We start from the raw sequence: 22,629 nt of genomic DNA, 5'->3' as shown, positions 1-22,629 counted from the left end.
CTAGATTACTTCCTAGCAGAATTGAACTGTTAGCTAATTCCTGATGGATCCAAAGAAAAATCTCTTTCCTATTAAAACACTGCTGTGTAAGGAGATATCCTCCTGGGAACTCCGTGCCAAAGTAAGCAGACTATTCCCATTTCCTTCTCCCCCCAGGTCCTCTTTGCCATCCTCTGTATAACTGTAGGGCTCTTGAACAATGTTAGGTCCTAAGCCTTTCCCTACTTCTTTGTTGCTATGTGTGTATTAAAGCCATCTGAGAATATGAAGCAATATTCCCAACCATGCAGCCATGCAGAAGGCTGAAGTACGGGGGGAGGGCTGAGGAAAGTCTGCTGGTGATAGATGTATCTTCCTTGGAAAATCCAACACTCCCTGGGGAGAAAGACTATTCCCGGCAATGTGGAGGTTCACCTCACCAATTTCTGTGACTGCTTTATTTTCAGAATAGTTTGCCAAACACAATGAACTTGTGAGAATTCATCTTTAAATATAAACTTTCAAGAGAGGATACTGCATTATTAAAATGGGCTTTGAAGAACAGTCCCCAAAACATATCTAAAATGCTGAGGATATAACTTAAGGGGCACTTTCACTGCTTGTTTCTAATGGAATATCACCACCACTGTCATTAATGTATTTAACAGAATTTTGTAGAATTCCATCCTTGAAGTGGAAAGTATGAGATTTTATTCCATTTCTTGATAAGATGCATTTCAAACGTGACTAATGAAAAAAGCCAAATAGGTCATACAGTGAAAGCTCTTGTCAGGAGAGGTTTCCTTTTTAGAGATTATTTTATTGGTGCTTCCACCAAACAACTTTTGAAGAACCAAAGGGGATGTTGACTATTCTGCTCAGGGCTCATGCACTGTTGTGCCAACATCATTCCCAGGAAGGTTTTCGAACAGCCATAATGCTCATCCCACTCTCTGACCTAACACAAGATAGAGAACGTCAGCCCATGAAGCCTGGAAACCCTGTTTCTCCACACATTCCACACAAGGCCATTATTTTCTTCACAGTTCTCTTTTTTTTCTTGTAAGCCCCTGAAATGGAAAACTTCAGTAAGTACTTTTTCCGATTATTTTAGCTTGTCAACCACTCTGCTACAGACAATGATCCAAACTCAGTGGCTACTGAAATCAGTGAAAAGATCTCCACTGATGGAATCAGAGAGATGCAGAAATATTATAAGGCGTAAGAGCTGTAATGAGAGATGTGGGACTCCAGGTGGCTCTTCAAAATGCAGTTTATTACATCCAAGACGTTACAGCAGTCCAGGGTCGTGAGCGACAGAGCTGTGCCTACAGCTGTCAGTTGCAGCTGCAGGCAGGCCTGGAGACTCTTAGTTTAGGTTACAAATGCATTATTTACTTTTCTTTGCTGAGCATCTTAATACAGTAGAACCAATCTATAACTTAACTTTTATCTACAGCCTATCATAACTACTATAATTACCATATTCATGTTACTATTCTCCAATCACCAGAAGTTAGTACATTACAGTTTAAGCTAGAAGTTGTTTTTCAGTTTTCTTGCAGTGGAAAATTCTGAGACCTTTTTTCTACTTGCAACATCTGCTGACTTGTTTGCCTGTGCTATCTTTCTGCTTGGTAAAAACATCTTCTTGTTTGAGGTGGGTTTATCCTTTGCTCTAAGTCATAAAAACCCCTTCTAACTGACATACCCCTTGCCTCCTTGGTTATCCAGTAAGACTGGCTCAGCAATTCTTTTCTTCTATATCAAAACTTGCTTCCATCTCTATTCCTTCCTCAGCTTCCACACTCAAAAATCTTTCTGCTAAGCATACATATCTGTGAGACTTTCTTGTCAAACTTTCAGCCTTCCCAACAATAAGGAAATTAATTCCCTTTCCTGGCTGAAAACAACATAAGTAGTCATATTCCTGGCACAGTTAAATATTACACTGGGTTATCAATGCTCAAGTTCAGCCAACACCTACACCTACACTGTCATTTTCCATGTAAACTTTCAGTTATCAACACTGATACAGATTGGCATAAGTCAGAGCTACATGCAATAATAAACACATTTTTTGATTACTGAAAGCATTGTATTCTCTCTGCACACCAACTCAGGAACTTTCTTTATTTGCAATTATAAACATCTGGCAAAGTCTCACAAGTCCACCAGAGATACTCAGTCAATGTTGGGTGTCTGATTCTTGTCAGGATCCTAAAACCATATACAAACCAAAAAGATGGAGGGAGATAGAGAGTATACTCACACAAGTAGAAACTGTGTATTATGAAGTGCACTGTAATTTACTGTAAACAGTATATCGTATGCCATATCCTCATTGTGACATACGACAGAGAAGGCTAAATATGAAGATTAATTGATCCTGTGCAAGTTCCTCAATACATTTACATATAAAGAGGCTCTATTTCAATACCAGTGTACATTTGATTGCATATCATAAACTTTATTTAAAGTAGATAAAAAAAGCAAACAGATTCATTCACTCCATCTTTGCACTGCTCACATTTCAAATCTCCTATCCATAAAACTGCCAAGACCTTCAACAACTAGACTTCAATTAGCAGTCAGTTTAGGACTACAGTGGTGAACCTACCAACAACAACATACCAATTTCTTATATTGTTATTTCTCTGTGCCAGAGGACACTGAGGGAAACTAACTTCTTCAACAGCATCACAGTGGAGATGGCCACTTGACAGTAGATACTTTTATCAGCAGCCATTCTCAGGGTATTAAGACCAGACACTGGTAAAATCTGGACTCTACATGTTTAATATTCCATCACAAGTGCAATAAAGTACTATGCACACTGGTATGTCTTTTAAAACAAGTAAGTCTCAACCTTCAGAAAGGAATCTTTATTAGAATTTTTAAATTCATTATCAATAATATCTTCCCCATAGAAAAAAAACAACTTGGTTTTGCCTTCATGTTTTGCTCATCATATTATGCCCCTGTTATGTCATTATCTATTTTTAACAGTGCTGTATTTTTATTGTTAATGGAAACAAAGGGCTGTAGATGTATCATTAATGTCAACTTGTATAAAAAACACTGTCCTCCAGAATTCAGTCTTTCTAACCAAGAAAACATTTTCTAATGTAAATAATATTTTATTAATGCCTGAACTCTTAATAATTCTGACAGGCAAACTACTATTATTCTATATATGCACATAAGTGCCTGCATTCCCTATGGACAAAAATGCCATCCAGGTATAATACCCCATTTGAAAGGAAAACAGCCCTAGGAATCAGCAATACACTAGCTTCTTACAATCAAACCTCTCCAAATCCTTCCAATGCTTTTAGGTATTATTAGGTTTTAGAAAATGCACATCTGAGTTACCAGTCTTCTATGGAAACACTTAATTAGTGCTACCTGAAACTAGCTGTTTCATTGTTGCCAATAAAACTCTAGAGCAATTTGGCACAGTGGTCCACTTTCTAAATAGTCCTGAGATGTGATACACATTCAAACAGCAGATATTACTACACCTCGATGGTGAAAGAGTTAAAAGGAAAAAAACCCAACTGTTTTGATGATTTTGATGTATCTTAATAATATAACAAATAATTTTGTTCCAAGTCGTTTGAAAGTGACACATGTAAATTCACTTAGCAGAATTACAGTAAGGTCCCCTGTTTGATCTTCCATAGAAATAAGAGGCAACAAGGTCTGGTGAAAAAAAGAAAACAAATTGGAAACTTTGCCCTTTCACTGATCAACAATGCTGTATTAAATACTACAGTACTAACGCCCTTAATGTCCTTCATGTTTAGCATTCTCCCCTTTTAAAATATCTTCACCCTAGATTACGCAATGCTTCAGGATTTTTTTAAGAAACATGCAGAATACGATAGCACTCTACCAAGTACAGAGAAAGTGAATTCCTATTTCCTATGTCTAGATGCTTGTGACAGAACAGTATGCAATTATAGCCCTTTACCTCATTAAAAGCTGACAAAACAGATTTCTCCTGAAATCAGTGACACTAAAAAGGGCTGCTAAGCTACCTTAAATGTAATACATTTAGAGCTGGTCATGAAATGCAACTGACAAACAACAGGATAGCCAGTCTGAAGTAAAGTGATTGATACTGGAGAACAAAAAAGGAGACTTCATCCAATGCTTCTATGTTAAAAAAAAAGAGGAAAACAACGTGCATTTGAAGGGCAATGAAGTTGTAGAAGGACCATTTGGTCTAAAGATGGGGCTGTAATCCTTCTCAAAAAAGGGACATGCACAACATAGTTGCTAGTCAAGAGTTCAAAACAGAAGGCAGAAATAACTGCTATTCCAGAATCAGCAGATAAAGTACATAGGCTTTATACTTCAACTGAAATGAAATAGATCGACATCATACATGCTACTGTTTGCTGCAGTACAAGCACACATTTGACTTGTATGAGTTAACAACATTCAAGAAATAAATGACTGTACCATTCAAGACTTTCTGTAGCTGAACTCATACCTCCAGCTAAACTTTTTACATTATTCTACACTAAGCTATATTTATTGAAAATACAAGCTTGAAAGAATAATTGAATTGAAACGGTGACACTTGCCTCAGTTTTGAGCTATAAAAAAATTAATTACAAGTGATTCTACAATTGTTTAGAACTCCCATCTTTCATCCATATTCCAAGCAACATTTCTATTAATAACAAATACCTTCCATATTCCTTTGATCTTTTTGGTTAACTAAAAATTTAAGCAATACTCCTTTCAAATGAAAGTCAGAAACAAAGGTACCAAGATGATGTACAAAACATGTACAACAGGTTGTTTTTTCTCTGATTTCAGTTTTGTCAGACAAGAAACTTTTCTAGATCTATGGAATAATGGTCATGACACCACAATTTCTGCCAGTCTACGCAAGATACCACAGGTACACCACGACTCCTGCCAAAGATGGATCTGAATCTTCAATAGCTCCACAGTTCTCACTGGAAACAGTTAATGTCACAAGTGTTATGAATAAAAAGTTATCTATTTTTGTTTAAGGTTACAGGCAACCTAATAAGAACAGTACCACAATAAACATATAGAACATACTTTCCAAGCCTTTATACCAAAAAGCCAGACGCAAAAGCCATCTGAATTATTGCCACAACTACTCTAAAAACCTTTGGATTTCCAAATCCTTTGCAGTTATAATGAAAAGAAAGATAGAGAGAAGCAGAAGTGTTATTAAATTGGGTATAGACACTCAAGACAAAAATCCCAAAAGATGACATTTGTATCAATTTTTTCCATTTGAAAGACTTAGCAGTTGGCATAAAGCATTTAAGACATAAAAATGCAACACCTATTTGGGTGGGAGGTCCCAGGGTTGAGAAGGAAACCTATCCCTTGCACAGACGATTCTATCAAAACCATAATTTTTATTTTGGTTTTTGGAACTATCACTTAAAATAGCCTACTTGATTTTGTAAACAAAACAGGATTTCAGCTTCAAATTTAACAGGCACAGTAACACCATGCAAATCCTAACACAGAGCTACCCAGATTTTTAAATTCTGTTGCTTCACTTTCTAAGTTTTCCTACATAGTCTGACACTAACAACTAAAATGATGCAGTTAAAGGTAATAAACAGGGAATTTTAAGTAGCTTGTCAAAGTAAGTGACATTTATATCATCTTAGTCTCAAACTGTCATGCAAAGTTCCATCCAAAGCAACTTCATTATGCACTAAAAAGCTAAGTTACCTTCCCCATTGAAAGACGTTGCTTAATCTCCTACAGCAGTTAGTAGGTTTTGTATCATTACTAGCAGCAGCACTTAGTGCTTAAGAACAGCTGTTTCTTTGTTAGAAATATTTTTTTCTTGTTAACAATTAAATTCTTGTCAAGAGGCAACAAGTCTACTGAAACCTCTGGTTTTCTTTGCAACCTGCTCAGTTATCAGCAAAACCAATAGGCCACAGACTGACCTTCAAGCAAGGTCTTGCTCCAGAGACTGGTGAGTGCTGTAACTTCAATACACCCAAAGGCAATAATACCACCACAGAAGGAACTCCCTTTCAAGCCTTCAAGGTAGCAGAGATGACATAGTGGTTTTGGATTATTATCACTCCAATAAAAAAAAATGGTAATTAAATAGTTAGTGCTACACAATGTGAGACAATCACAAAAAAAAAAACCTTACAAGGCAAGGAAAGAAATACATTGTAAAAAGATATGCTGTGAGGAGGTTACTTCTGAAACTCCAGCAGTCTTGAATAGCTCACAACAGCTGTTGCATGCTAAAAGGACTTTAATTTCTTTGTTGTAAGAGAAGCTTGAAAACACTATTTACATTGTTTTCTAGACTCATGCATCGCTACTGAAATACCTTCAATGCATGAAACATTTAAATCCTTGTTACTTATAAAATAGGCAGTCTTTCCCCTTCTAAAATACTATCACTGGCACCATCCAAGACTTCTTAACACTTTTGCTTTAAGTCTGATGTTTATGAGAAGACCAGAATGGGGACAGGTTTTCTTGCCCTTTGAAAGCTTTTTGATTTGTTACATAACTAAACATGTTTGTACAGCTTTCTTCATATTTACAAATCCTTAATCCAAAGGATGTCAGTTCAGGCAATAATTATATGAATAAATTGTAGACAGTCTAAGAAGGAAAGAAAGATGGAGAGACATTTGGAATTAACGTGCTGTGAATCAGTCCTACATCATCATCTGTCAGTGGAATTAGCAGGCTTTTCTTCCCTCTTCTTGTTGCCTTTTAGTAATAATTTTCAGTGTATTTGACACATTTCATCTCACTCAATGCACTGAACCCTAATACAAAAGAATACCAGTTTGTCAAACATACACTATTGAGGATGCATACCAGTTAATCTTAGGCAGCTGACATTGTCAAAGACAGGCCATCCTGGCAAGAGCTACAGAAATCCTAGCCAAAGAGGAGACAGGGATAACAAGCGCACAAGCACAACTGCTGAGATACCAAGCAACACAAAAGGCCAAATTCCCCCCAAACCACAAATATCTTACAACAGTTTCAAAGCACACATTTCCACTGCTGTTGACAAGAGGAGCTGCAAGCCTAAAAAGACTAGTCATCCACTTGGCATAGGATTCAGCACTGGATACTTGAAGAGCTGGATGAGAGTAAGACTTTATTCTGAAAATAATTTTTAGTTTTTGACGTTAGTTTCACAGAAGCCTCTCTGAATATTTATGGGTCAAAGTAGATTAGACACTACAGTATTTGTAATCCAGGATAACCACATTGATTTGCTGCTATGGACATCAAGAAGTTCAATCCTAATAGGTTTTTTAAACAACAAACAAAAACGTGTGTTACAATAGCAGAACTTCTGGGACACCAAGCTTTATATTTTAGTGTTTCTTACAGCTGCTTTTAGTTCAAATTAAAATGATAAATGCATTTGGTCTTCAAAAGTAGTGCTGCCATTCAAAACTTGGCCATTCTGGAGATAATGGAACACACTGTGAATTCTCTCCCTCATTTTGCTGCAAATCCTTTGATATGAGTACCGTTTTATTTTTTACAATTTGGCTCAAATGCAGATGCAAATCATTATGGAAAATAAAGGATTTATTATAAAAGCAAAATTCTTATTTCTTCAATTTCCAAGTCCATTTATATTTTTTTAACATGGCTTCCTGAAATTAGGAAAGAAAAACAGAAATCAAGAGGACTATGAGAGCAGTAATGGTATTTTCTAAGTATATTTAATATGAACTTGCCATTAAAATGAATTTTTTAAAAATCCTTAAAAAGAACCCCTCTTGCATAATTCTGGTTTATTTTACATACAAACAGTGTTTGAATCTAGTAGCTTTTAAAGCTTCCCACGTATGGTTTGTTTTTGCTAATTACACATTTAACATATGTATAGAAAAAGAATTAATTTTTTCATCTCAGATTTTCTTTAAAAAAAAAACCCAAAACCAAAACAAACCCCTGAAAAATAAAGACTCAAATGAAGTACAGTTCCTTGAATTATGTAGCTGTTTTCTTTTGCACAAAGGACATCACATTGCTATCCTTCCTATTAATTTCTGCAATGCCACAAGACAGAAAACATCTGCTGAATAGATCCTTTCAAAAAGAAAAATACATACAAGACACTCCTCAGGTACACTGTTTACTGCAAACAGTTAAAACATTTCAGTGGTAATACTGCTATTTTACTCAGAAAAAATTCGATACAGTATTAATTTCAAATAACCAGTAATAACAGGTACTTCCACTATTAACAACTGCAAGATAGAGCTGTGCATGCCATTTCACCAATGAAAAGGTTCTGAGAAGGAATTTGCTCTTTTTGGATCAGAGAAAAAGAACCAGAAAAAACACAACTAGTGAAAAGAGTCTTTGCCAGCACATTTACAAGAAATGCTTTGTCCCTGTGTGACTTGAGGAAATAGTTTCCTTTTTTTTCAAGAAAGGGTTAGGTTTTATGTGGGATTTATAACATGCCAGTATTTTAACACAAATTCCCCAGGAGAGACAATAAAGAGGGATGAAGAAGAAAAAGTAGGAGAAAACCGAAGGAAGACCCCCACTGAATGTTTGCTAGTGATGCCTCTAGTCTAAAATTCAACATGAGAAGTTCAGGTTAGAAGGAAAATATTTTGGTGTACAGCAGCCAGTTCAAAATAAACTGTCTATAGGTTCAGCAGCTGACATTATTAATTCAGAAAACTTCTCAGCTTAAGCAGCCATGTACATCATAGAGCTGCTTTCTTCTCACATAGGCAGCCTGTTCTGTTCTACAACAGTTAGTTGTTCCTCGAAAAACTTTTCTTTTAAAGACATGTGGTGCTAGAAAAAATCATTATTCTTCAAACTAGAAAAAAGAGGAAAAAAAAAGAAAAAAGAAGCACCATTTCCACCTGATCCATGACATAATCTATTGCACTGGAGACACGTACATACATTACAAAAAGAGATATAAACATTAAGAATAGAATCCAAGAAACATATCTTTTCCCTATTCTCCAGCTCAAAAAGCAGTTTGTACTCTAACAATAGTTTTAAAAGAAATCATTGCCATCTTTACAAGAGACACAGCACAAAAATCATCCTGAGGCAGGCTAAGTTTGGAAACGTAACATCTCTGAGCAAAAAATAACGTTATAGTCCAACACCAACTTCATCAGAAACCACCCTCCCAGCAGGCACTGGTAGGACTTTTTAGCAAAGAAAAACAAAGAAAAAACCAGCAAATTTGGGAGGGTGTGTATAAAGAGAATGCAGGGACTTTGTTTTATGGACTTTAGCAGGTAACAGGTCCCCTTGCTCCCTGCTGTACACCTAGCCAGTTCCCTAAGTCTTTACAGAAGGAGGATTTAATCTCTTGGAACCAGTGTGAGAGAAAAAGGCATTGGTAGTGGACAGAAGAAGACTGTTCAGACTCAATACAAAATCTCCACTTCATTTGAGTGAGTCTCTGACTCTGTCTTCTACTGCAGCAATGGAAGAGAATAATTCAGGTACATTTAATCTGACCTGAATTATTCAGAGAGAGAGAGAATTTCTCCTACTTCTCAGAGAAACTCTATCAATAAGTATGCATGTAAAGTAATCATAACTGCAAGGGAGACACCAAAAGCTTTTCCTCTTCTGAAATGCAGTCAGTATTCTCAGCTGCAGGGCTGATGAACATACAAAATTAAAAGAAATAGAAGCACATAATTAGTTTGACTTTAATCAATCCCCAGTAAGGTCATTGTCAATCTGACTAAAATTAAATCTAAAAATTCCTTCAAGAGCTGTGCCTTAAGTTTGTGTTCTACTCCCTTGCACAATTCGTAATTAGATTTTAAAAAAATATAAACAAACACCTGACCCCTTCCATGCAGCTGTGTCAGCTTTAGAATGTAAATTCTCTTCGCAAACATGTCCACATCTTGTGATGGTTTTTGTGATGGCTAGTGCTTACACTACTATGAAAAACTTAGTAGTAGTGCTTGGATACTAGAATTTTTGATGACCTGAAGAGAAAAGAAATTGTAGCTCTTTTCCTTCCATTCCCCAAGAAAGACAGGGAATTTGAAACTAATGAACTAATAGCCACAATAAAAAGGAACATTTAAAACTCTAGAACAGAGATTTAAATTTAGCATTTTATTCCTCTGATACCACAAAGCACAATAAGAAAAAAGGCTTCTTCTTTTCCTTCAATCAATGCAATCCCTTAATAAATCAAATTTCAACACATTTACATAAAATATTAGCATTATATATTTGTAATTGATAAACTGAGCCAGCAAGGTCATCAGTTTTCAATTACTTGTGGCAACCAGATAAGGTGATAGTGCACAAACTAATAACTGACAGTAGTCAGCTAATGAACAGGTTCATGCCTTATGGAAGTAACGAGCTTCTGGGTTCATTTTTAATAGCTACTTGCAATCCTAAATATGTATTTCCTCTTCTGCTTCATGAAAAAGTTTATTATATATAAACTGAGATGTGCTCACCACAAAGACATGCAGTATAATTTCTTTTTGCAAGGACCATGCACTGTTTTTTATGTTATGGAATGCATTAGTGTAGTTGCAGGTGTAACAAAAGTGTTAACTGACTTAACACAGCAAGAGTGTTAACTGGTACGTTGCAGCAGTTTTACATGCCTGTAAATGGGTTCTAAAAAAGATTGTACTTACAACATCAAACTTCTGTGTGATGTTCCCCTGGACATCAAGTAAATAAACTTTGCCATAATGTGTTCCAAGTGCCAAAAACTGTGAAAGAAAGAGACTGATTACAAAAACACAAAGATACCACAAGAAATACTACAATGCTAAATGAACTCCAGGATTAGCAACACTGGGGAAAAGAAAAAAGCCCACCACTTTCTATAAAGAAAGGTTATTTTAACTGCTCCCAAAGAATAAAAGAGGGCTTCAAGCCCATATTACTGTGATAGTGCAAGTTAGCTGTCAGAATGAGTCATGAGGACCCTCATCCACTGACAACTAATGGTGCGTCTGCAGTCTGTATACACCAGCTGATGGACTGTGGCAGCAAATTAAAAATGCAGCGTGAGAGCAAGAACCAACAGAGATCTGAAACAGTTCCTAGATCCTTTCTGCAGCTTTGTTTCAATCCTAATGTTTCCTTTGAGCTTTATTTTTAATTCTCCTTCATTATTAAAATAAAAACAAAGTCTTCAAACACAGCAAAAGGCCAAATGCAAGCCACTGGTAAAATACGGTTGAATTATGGAAGGTCTATGACAGTGCATTTAAGCACACAGATAACTCCTGGGTTTGTTTTCCTTCACCTAGTAACTTTCCTAAATAGAATACTCCCAAGACAAATACACTGCCTTGGAAATCTCAGGAGTTTCATTCTAAAAAATAGTAGCAAAATAAAGAAATCTCAACATAAATCCATACTATCACAAACTTATTTTGATACAAACAAGAAGGAAATTGATTCTGAGAGATCTGCTGTTAATTTAACCATGTGAACTACACCTAAAGAGAAAAGATAGAATTTCAGTACTACTTGATCTATGACAGAGGTTTCTTTTATTTGCCCCCTCCCCCACCCTCCCACTTTCAGCATTACTGAAATAGTCTAGGCTACTCAATTTTCTGTATTTCACTGCATGTGAGCATGCTTCATTGCAACCTATAATGAAATGCTCAAATTTACAGGCACTGCTAAGCGTGTCAGTCAGGCAGCACAATCTTTAAAAAATAACCTTACAGAAAGTCAAGGTTTAAAAGGATTTATCAAAATGGAATTGCTTAAAATGAAATTTCTGTTCAGGCACTTAAAATATGAAGCTACATTAAAAGGAGGCAAGAAAGGGAAAGAAGGGGTTCATTAGAAATTCATTCCCTGCAATGCCTTTCACTCCTGCAAGGTTGCCTTTTTTCAGGAAGAAAAAAGTCCCTCGGGTAAAAAAATCAATACTGGTTAATAAAACATCAGGTGTGCAGACATAACTAGGTATGACTATTCCACTGCACAGGCCTGCTTGAATGCACCAGGTGCCATGACGATTAGTCATCCAGTGCAGACAGCAAGCCTGGTGAAAATATGATGCTTTAGCAGCAGAAATGAAAAAAATAAATTCTGGGGGGAAATTAGTGTGAATGAAGAAGCCAGATCTCAGGATTCCCAGCAAAGTTATACTGCTTTAGTCAGTGTTATATTTTACATATTACTGTATAATTTTTCTAATGATAGCATTCAGCAGGGTTTTTCCTGTTTGTTCAGGAAAAAAATCCTGAAAAAACCAACCAGAATGAAAGAGAAATACCCTTGCAAAACCTATAAAACAGCATCATTTTTAAGCTCTCTGTTGCAAGAGACCTATTCCTAAAAGACTGCAGTACCTGGCTTCTAACAATATTGATTCTTCTCATAAGTAGTGTATCTAGTTTGCTGGAAAACTGAAAGTGCTGGGATACTTCAACAGTTTTCCTGTATTGTCATGCTTTGTGACACTATAGCAAAAACTGTATCTGTTCACATCCTTATAGAAAAATCCTGTTAAACTCTCGGCTTTCAAAATTTACCTGAGATGCAGGAATAAAAGGTAACAGAAACAGACCACAGACAAACAGAAAATGCTTGCCAATTTTCCAAATATCTGTGTAATTCTAAGTTGTCAAAATTTTTAAAAGACTTATTGTTTTCATTCACACAGTTAAAATACAAGCTTCATCTTAAGAGCCTCTTGAGCCATAGCAACAGTCCTCTGAGGAAAAGAAACACAGCACAAGTCAATCTAAAAATATAGCCAAATAATAAAGATAGATCCCTCAACAATAACTGTTAAGGAGATACTACTGGCTATGAAAAATTATATATTCAGAAAATAGCTACTATGTTTTACATACTAGTAGTTGACAAATCATTAACTCACACTTTCAAATGCACTTTGGAATGCCTCAATATTCTAAAATGTTTTTCGGTATATATAAAAGAGAAGAAAACTCACAAAACACAAAAGCAATTGTTTAATTCACTAAAGAAGCACATGAAGTTTATTTCTTTTAAGAACAAAATATTAATTATTTTTTAAATTTCTCTATTTTGCATTGTCTATTGCTTTATCCTTATCATACCTCTGGTACATCAAAAGCTCTAGCATGTGCAGTTCCTTTCTTTGTTTTTAACATAGTGAATCAGGGAAGGGGGACAGGGAAGTGTTAGTACGACACCCACCCCCCAAAAGTAAAGCCTAAGCAAACAAAAAATACAATAATTACTTTCTTCTACACTGTATTAACATGTCTTCCACAGCCGAATATATATGTTCCTGACGTGATCAAGTTGGTCTTTACTGACACGACTGTACAAATAAGTACAATATATACCAGCTTTCTTTCTGAATAAAGAAAAGTTAGGACTGTACTCTGATAGCAGTTCTTAATACTGTTCATAATTAAATCTGAGTGAGCATTTTTCTAGTAGCTTATGTAAACATCTCATCTAACAAATCACTGCATCTTGAATTCTCACCTCATTTCCTCATTGAGGAAATGTGTTTCCCACTGAAAAAAATCCTTGATACAAACAAGAAGGGAATTGATTCTGAGAGATCTGATGTTAATTGAACTATGTGAACTACTTATTTTATGACTGAGAATATGTGGATTTCTCAATACAGGTAAATGGTGAATTTTGTTTATGTTACCATTGCCTTGCAGTGCAACTCTAGATCTGGCATCACTTCTACACAGAAATACACTGATGCATTATAAGCACAGATAAATACATAAAACCCAGCAGAAGTGCTATGTCAGCCACAAAGTCACACAATACCTTTTCATGCACTGTCATGCAGCTGGCTGCATCCTTCTGGAGAATTTCGGTCACTCCATTAGAAAGCCGTTCATACTTGAGCTTAGGTTCTTCTTCACTCTCATCTTCCTAAATTTTTAGGAGTATAAGGAAAAGGGAGCAAGAGAGAAACAACAACAAAAATACTTAGAAGTTTATTTCAGATAAAAATAAATTAAAAGATACCCCAAAACTATCACACAGCAACAGGCGAAGATGGATCACTGCGATCTCTTCACAACAGCCATTACAACCAAAAGCCAAACTTTCACAGTTTAATCATCTGAAGGCGTTTGGGCTGTGCTTTTTTGTTACTGGTTTTTCTTTTTACTCCAAAGTTCTGAGTGCAAAGTCTGTATAGCAGCGTGTCAATTTAGCTGTAGGAGGCACTTGATATCTAAAAAGCAGGAAAAATGTGCATGTGTACTTTGCTACATAAAGTTAGACATTTGCAATTTAGAAGTAAAATACAAAAAGGATGGATATGGTAATGAATGATGACGAAATAAAGTGTGCCACTGTAGCCACAATGAACTGAAAGCTGAAGCATGCACGTTACTAGATACTTCACGACCTTTACAAGATGCTGCACCTCTGTAGGAAGGATAGATGCAAAATGCTGTGAACAAAAATAAGAAGAATCCACTAGGAATAAGTTAATTATATACAATCCACCATTGGGCTTATGGTAAAAAAAATACTATAAATATGTTTTCTGGGAAGAGGATCTGGGCACATTATACTCCTATGAATCACCTTTATCTTCTGCATGTTAGGATTTTTTTTCTGGTAAATACTGAAGCGTTCCTCTCTTTTCAAGCATGTTAGGTATTATCACTCAATCACTACTTAAATGCAAGGAAGGATCATGGGGCAAAGAGTGAAGAGAAAGGAAACCAAGCTAAAAAAAAAAAAAAAAAAAAAAAAAAAAAAGAAACCCAAGCAGCAAATTTATTACTCAAAGAAGACCAACATGCTTATCTCTTAGGCAAAGAAAATCCTAGTTGCAAAATAGCTCTTTGGTCATAGGCATCTATCTATAACAGGTGGTCTACAGAAATACAATGCCAGAGAGATTCCACAGGCTTCAGTAAGTCTCAGTTAATCTTATACATGCACAGACATACACAAACCCTTATATATCCCTTGGTCCTCACTGGGAAACAGTATACCTGCAATAATATTCTCCTACACTTGCTACTGACTGTAATGAATACATCAACACTGAGTATGTTTCCCACATAAAACATATCTTTCATTCTTAAGTAACCAGAATATACCAGTGCAGTGTTCTAGTTAAAGGAGTGCCTTAACTTCCCACCAACCACTGCCTTCCAATTCCTAAAAAAGCACAGTGTCAGCCTACAGCAGAACTGTAATTGTGCAACACTTTTCTGTAGACACAATGCAAAAAAAATTTGGAAGAGAGACAAGTTAACAGGTTAATAAAATGTATTTTGTTTCAATTGCTTTTGCAGTACTAAAGCCAGTCTTTCCCAAGTTAAATAGTACGGCCGTTTACTATGTGTGCTACCATCATATACAAAACATGTGCACCTCATACAAAGCACAAAAAAGCCATACATACCTATGGAAACACCCAATATTTAGTCCCGTGCTTATAGAAATATACTGCAAAGAAAGTCTGTTTTAAAATGTTATGTGAGAGTTTTATGAGAGAATACAAATGAGATTAATACAGGGATGTCAGCAGTACATGACGCAGGATTATGAAGTGGGATGTCAAAATGTCCACTAAGAAACAATTTTATTCAGTAAATCTAACACTGAACAAAGTTGTTACTAGACAGAATGACAATGTCAAATTACAGGTCTGTATATAAATCAGTCAAATTCCTCATGCCTACAGATCGTTAATAAATGGCTACAAGGTAGAGGGAGGAGGTAAAGTCAAAGTAAAAAGCATAAATTTGATGGAAGGAGAGTGCAAGGAAGTATGTGTCCATTTTATAACAATTAACACATTACTACGTTTTATACATTGCTTACAAAGATTACACTTGAAATGCATGGGCAATCATTGAATAAATTCATAAAAGTAAAAATTGAACTCCAGTCATCTAGTTTTTATAAGATCCCACATGTTGCTGGGGCCAGGACATCCAATGTGCAACCAACATGAAAAGTTAATTCTAGTCTCTGGAGTAGTTTGCATAAAATCATTCATCCATGGACCATTAGATAAAGTTACTGTAAATAAGTTTTACCTGTCTTATTTATGAGTGAAAACTAAGTAATTTTTTCTGCACATGCATATACAAAAAATATATACTTTCAAAAGTCAGTGCACCAAAGCATTCTGCCAGGCTTCAAAGAAAGTAAATAAAATGAAAACTCCCAAATATTAGGCATGATGATGTACCTATTTCACGCTCTCTTGACAGGTATCTTCTATGCTAAATAAAAGTCAAGCTAAAAGGTGAATTGAAATGAGGTTGGGGCACTTTACTGTAAACAAAATGAAATAAAAAGGTGATTTTCAAAAATTAAAGATTACTGCTTCAGACTTTGATATATTAAATGCATTTGATGATCTCTTATTTAGAGTACCAGGGTTTAATAATTTTAAAGGTATTTTTCTACCAGGAAAAGCTTTTATGCAGTTTGAACTTCTAAAGTAAACACAAGCCAGTGTTAATAAAAGCAAATCAATAATTTTTGTTAAATTTTAATAATCTTGAAAACCCACAAATTAAACCATGAGCAGCCTGAGTTGAGATGTCAGTTAGCTGTGTTTCTATGACAACCTAGAGGAATAGTACAAGTCCTGACTTGCAGCAAAGCTAAGACATAAACAGAGTGAAATTTACCCCATACAAGAGAACTCAAGCTTTCCCTTTTTTAAGGGAAAAAATAACAAAAAAAAAATTGCTGAATTTACACGTATTTTTACTAACTGTACGACACTTTTAATTAAACCCTCCTAGAGGATTCTAAAAATTTGAAAATAGATTTTCTAACACTGCTTTTTGTACCACCACTTAATACTACTTCAATATATAATGCCTAAAATTATCTGAAATAACAATACTAAATTTTGAGATTCTTGACAAATATTTTAAGAGAAAAATAAATATTTACTGCACAGAATGTGTAAAGCACATTTTGCAAAGCACACATGGCAGCCTTAAATTCTGAAAGGCAAGGAGACCCACAGAGCTGTCAGGAGGAAGGTACCTTTGTGATGTTATAAAATAAATAATGACCATTTTTCAACAGCAGGAATGCTAACTTGAAACTCATACTCCATTTGATTTTCCACTTGCCGTTTAAAGCTAAAGCTAGCAGTCATATCGCTAAAATATAGTGCTGAAAAGAACAGGCATCCATAAACATTTCCCACTGAAAGCACATTTCCAACTGAATGAAATACTCTGATTAGCCCCTAAGACTAATACAAACTCCTTCCTACTGAGCTCTTCCAAGTGTCATTGCTGAACACTCCTGAACTAAAAACAAATTCCTTCTTATTCACCCAGCACCTATGCAACACCAACTCTTCTTCTGGAACGGATTTACAGAACTAACAAGAGCTACAAATGTGCAACAAGCTCTCAATAGGCCAGTGCCACTGCAAGGGATTCTCATCAGCCTTTCTGAACTCAGGTTCACAACATTCTTCAGATATTCTGCCCCACCTTTCCTGGCTTTGCCTACAGGAATTGCTGTGCTGGAGCTATGAGTAGGAAAAAAGAAAAAACATCTGAAGTCAGTCCTTGTGAAGAAAACTTCCAGAAGGAACCTGTGGGCAGTTCCCAGAGTTATTCCATTAGCCCACATTTGCTCCTGCAGCAGATCATCTGCCCACAGGACAGTCTGTCACATGAACACTGCTCCATTGATTACAGATACTCTAATTATGTTACAGGTACTGACAGCAAAAGTGTCATTCTTCCCACACAATTTGCCCTCAAAGTTTTTCAAAGCCTTTATGGAAATAAACATTGCATACATTATAAGGCAAGTGTCCTTCCCCTTTGCTGCACATCTTCTGCCCAGTCCCAGATAGAATTGCAATTACTCTAAATGTCCATTCCAGCCTTGTTTATGCTTGCAAGTTTTGATCCTGCAAAGCATTTAAACTCCAATATGAAGATAACTGAAGTTCATCACTGAAGCAATTTCAAAAAGGACACACACCCTACTCCAACAAGGCCCTAGTGTCATAGGCCTTCTTAAAAGGCTGTCTGAAAAAGAAAAAAAAAAAAGAAAAAAAAACCCCTACCATCAATATTCTTTTTTTACATGTTTTCTTCGCATTTTACATTGATTTCAGATATTATAAGAAAAATGGTTAATTACTTCATTTCCTCCTGGCCAGGGTAGGGTTAATTTTTGCAGTAGCCAGGGGAGGCATGTCTAGGACACAGAGGCTATCCTACACCACCTCATGCCATTGCCAGGTGTGGGGAGGACACACTGAGGAGAAGGATCCCCTTCTCTGAGGAGAAGGGGTTCCTTCTGGTTGATCAGAGGATGGGTTGGGTAATGCTGGCTCCAACCCAGACCAGCAGGTGAGTACAGGTGAATATTCTTGCATGTGAATCACTTCCTCTCTTTTGTACACTTTAGTTATTAGTACTGTTGCTGTTACTGTTAATTTTCTTATCTCATTGCTGTTTCCAGTAAATTGCTCTTATCTCAACCCATCATCTTTCTCTTTTGTGCCTCCTACTCTCCTCTCCAGCCCACTGCAGGGGAAGGGAAGGAGGGGAGCAAGCAAGAAGCATGTGGTTTGTAGAGTCTCAGTGGGAGCACTAAAGTGAGGAGTACCATTCCTAAACTGCAAAACCCCCTAGCTTACTAGGTCATTCAATGTGCTTTGCCTCTATGTGTCTGAATACTTAATGTTTAGGACACATTATAAAATCTCATTAAAAAAACTCAAAAACCAAAACCAAACCAAAAAACCTCATTCTGCTGCAGAAAGTGCAATCCCAATACTACTACAAAAAGGTGAGAAAAGACTACTACTTGGCAATTTGTGAGAGTAACTTTTCTTGACATTTAATACAGGTCAGACCTTGAAAAACCCTATCAGCACTTTTATTTATTTAAATAGTCATCACTATGACACAGAAGAAAACAATTAAACCAACTAGTTAGAGCTCCAGAATTAATAGTTTACACACTATATGAAAATCTCCAGTAGAATCAAAGAAACCAACTCAAATTATTTTTGAATTAAAATAAAACTTCATAGAACATTTTAAGTATGCAAAAATGAATAAACACATCCTTAGTGCTCCGCTGGGGGGCATCTTCACTTCTTATAGAAATTCAATGACAAATACAAAAAGAAACCAACATAATAAGACCTCAAGCCCCAAAATGAAGTCTCCAGGGATAGTTCCTTATTTCTCTTGTATATGTGCAGAAGCTCAAAGTGCAGCAAAATACCCAGCAGAACACAGTTGCCAACATCATTTATTACTTTCCTTGGTTTTGTCATCTTGACTTGATCCAAGGTATAACCATCTCCAACTCTTAATTTTTTTACAGAAATAATGTCTTAATCAGGGCACTGAATGATTGTCTCAGCCTTAGTTGTGAGGGGTTGTGAGGCTGGCTGGAAATTATCTTTCATTTATAAGTCCCCTATTTGGCATGGGAGCAAAGAGTACTTAGCCAAGTGCCTGGTGCGTGGCTGAGAAGTGGAATGGATGACTTCTAGCCAGACTTCTATGAAAGGAACATCATCAGTGGGGTTTTACACCAACATCTGACCCCCTGGCTCTCTGCAAACCCTTTTTATCACCAGAATTGCTTGGAAGGGCAGGATTGCACCCAGGATGACTGTGTAAACCTTACTTTGGACAAGGGAGCCCAACAAGAACCTTACAAACTTAAGGTTAACTGCCACAAGATTTCCACGACAAGACAAGTACTACCCAACAAAAGATACAGATAACGCTTTTTATTTAAACCTTCACAGCATTTCTGTACCTGGGAGCTGCACCAAATGGGTCATAATGCCTCCTTTGGCCCAATAAAGAAATAATTACTATTTTCAGCCTCTGACCTTTGTTAGGACCCAACTAATCTCCATTCATTCAAGGTAAAGAGATGCGGATTAACAGATGAACCTGATTTTACACTTGCTGAACCCCATTCCCCAAAATCCACAGAGAAAATATCTAACACAGTCCCTCAGACAAGCAGGTTCACTTATCTGTCATCTCTAATTTTCTCTACCCACATTATATTTAAGCTAAATGTGGCTCAGACAATCTCGTAATCCATATAATCAGACAGAAGCCTCTATATCCTCAGTATCACCCCACGAATATCCATGCGCATCATTTCTCACTTCCTTCTTTACCATATTTCACACCAAAACACCTTCTAATAGCTGTATGCTAAAAACCTAAGACTTACCATACTTTTCTTGCATCTGTTGACAATAATTAAACTTGACAAACCATACAGTTTCTTCACCCTGGAAATAATGCTTCAGTTTAGATACCCTTGGTCAGCTAGGACAATGAGCAAATTCTTCAACTTTGCTGATTTGGACAACAAGGCAAGATGCAGGCAGAGCAACTCTCCACTACATCTCTGTAGGACTAGGTCTGTTGACAGGGTTACTCTCAGTTTTGGGTCACAAATGGAAAAGGAAAACAGCGACTCTGCCCTGCTACAATATTATTAAGGTTAAAGGACTGAAGGATTGCTTTCACAGTACCAGCCAAACCTGCCTATAACCCAATTATCCAAAACACATAAAGGACCTGGCTCCCACTCTTAACCTCCACTTTAAAGACTGCAGAGTCTTGAAGGCTCACAAGTTTTCCCCAAGCCCCCCTCTTACAAATCTCCTCTGCTCCATCCCTTTGTAACCCTCAGATGGACCTTTGTTGATACCCTAACTTCCCTCAAACACTTTTATCAAGCCCTCTCAGCCTAGACTACAAGCCCAATTTCAACACTTTTCAGTGTGCCTGCCAGGAACCCCATCTTCCTCTCCAAAACTACCATGTCCTCAGTCAGAAGCTCACTTGCAGCCAGGCAACCCTCATGGCACAGCTTTCCTATACAGAGTTTTTAATGACTGCTTATAGCCTGACATGAAACAGCTGTTCACACAACACCAGAATTCAGAATGAACGGCTCATCAAATATACTATAGGTGGTTCTTGGAAAAGGCAGGCCACAGCTCCCATCTCAGCAGCATTCAGAGGACAGAGATCAAAACTGACCACTGAGTAAACGGATTTGGCAATGCAGACAATTACCATCCTGTATTTGCATGACCTCTTTCCATATCTTAAAAGCACAGACGTTCTTATAATACATGGAAGGAAAAAGGAATTTTATTTACTAATTCAGGGTTGACATATGCAAACGAACACAATGCTCTCTTGCAATAAAAGGGAATATGGCAAAGGAATACAAATATCTAGCAAAAAAACCTAGTGCAAGTGAAAATATCACATGGGAGCAACACATGACTTAACACATGCAGGAGGTTAATAAAAGTAGAAAATATTAAGCATCAAGCTGTAACAAATTGCTAATATCTGTTGATGAATTTAAGGAAGTAACATCATCATGTCACAACACAGTTGGGAGATCCCTTTGACTTACACCCCTGACCATGTCAAAGTCCCTGTACTATCTGGTAAAACCAATGAATAGGTTATTTTGTTGGTTTTTTGAGAATGCGAATATGAAGAAAAACTCCTAATCTTTACCTACTAAATGTTTACCCTGCTCACAACTTTAAGTACAATAACAACTGGGTTACCTCATACCTGTGATGAGGTAAATTTGCCTTCTTCCCCTCTTCCTTGTTATATTCCTATTGCACAGTCACAAAACAGTTGGTCTTTATAAATTCTACTATTGCCTTATGACTGCAGGCATCAGATTATAACTTGCACTTTAAAGATGAGGGGTAGAAGTTTTGAACCCTACACATTAAATTGGTGTATTATCTATGTGATACCAAAAGGAACCGAGGAATATTTCTGGACATTTGTCCGCTTCCTTCTACCCTTAAAGCAAACATGTTCAACTTCAAGTAATCTGACCCACTATTAACTGCATTATGTGTGCATACCAGTAGAGTCTTATTTTTCCTCAGCATCACTTAGAAAAATCTATTTGAAGATGATGACCAATTCTGGTCAGAATAGCGGTAGGATAAAGGTTTGTCTTTGGAAAGTTTTAGAAGTCAAAATTGTCAAAATACGCAAATTACTGAGGTGGGCAATGAGGATGTAACACTATCATTGTAAAGGAGGCAGCTATTTACTCAAAGATCTTCCACTGTAACATCAGGCGTCTTTGGTGTTTGCCTCTGATGCTGCCACTTTTGAAAGAAACTGCACACAAGACGACCTATTGCCTGCCATTCTGACATGGAAGTCAGGAAAAAACCCTAGCCCAAATCCTGCTTCTTCTCACACCAACTGGAACCCATGTTATAGTTTAGAAATAATTTAAATAATCATTATTTCTGAAAAAATAGCTGGAAATTCACAACAAATATTTACATTTTTTTATTTTCATTGTTGCAAAACCTCTAGAAGATTGTTACTCTTTACAATTAAGAAATACATAAAGTACAATTTAGAATCTAATTTGGTCCTTAAAGAGATAGCACCTTGTGCTGGTTTTGCAATAACTGGTTTTTGGTGAAGACGGGAAAAGGTCAGCCATAGAAGCGATTCTCTGTGAGGAGCTGCTAGTGGCTTCCTCTGTGCCTGGCAAAACCAATCACTGGCAAGCCTGGGAAATTGGCACACTGCTAAGCCAATTAGAAAAGCTGGAAATGCCTATATGATAACACATTCAAGAATGAAGAAA

The 22,629-nt window shown here is 36.6% G+C and overlaps 1 protein-coding gene across 4 annotated transcripts in view; it reads right to left on the bottom strand.

The window, feature by feature from the left end:
• VPS41 (VPS41 subunit of HOPS complex) overlaps window positions 1-22,629 on the bottom strand; it is a 110,239-nt gene that overhangs the window by 74,289 nt on the left and 13,321 nt on the right. For 3 of the 4 annotated variants that reach the window (XM_041464245.1, XM_041464246.1, XM_041464247.1), the window contains exons 3-4: window positions 13,780-13,887; window positions 10,659-10,736 (exon numbers count right to left, since the gene is read on the bottom strand). The exons of the other annotated variant lie outside the window; for it this stretch is intronic. In XM_041464245.1, coding sequence (XP_041320179.1) covers window positions 10,659-10,736; window positions 13,780-13,887 — 186 coding nt within the window. The remainder of the gene's footprint in view (window positions 1-10,658; window positions 10,737-13,779; window positions 13,888-22,629) is intronic. 4 annotated transcript variants of the gene reach the window in all.

This window comes from Pyrgilauda ruficollis, unplaced genomic scaffold (genome assembly GCF_017590135.1).
Source record: "Pyrgilauda ruficollis isolate IOZ18807 unplaced genomic scaffold, ASM1759013v1 scaffold176, whole genome shotgun sequence".
NCBI lineage: Eukaryota > Metazoa > Chordata > Aves > Passeriformes > Passeridae > Pyrgilauda > Pyrgilauda ruficollis.
This window is presented reverse-complemented; position numbering and strand designations above follow the sequence as displayed.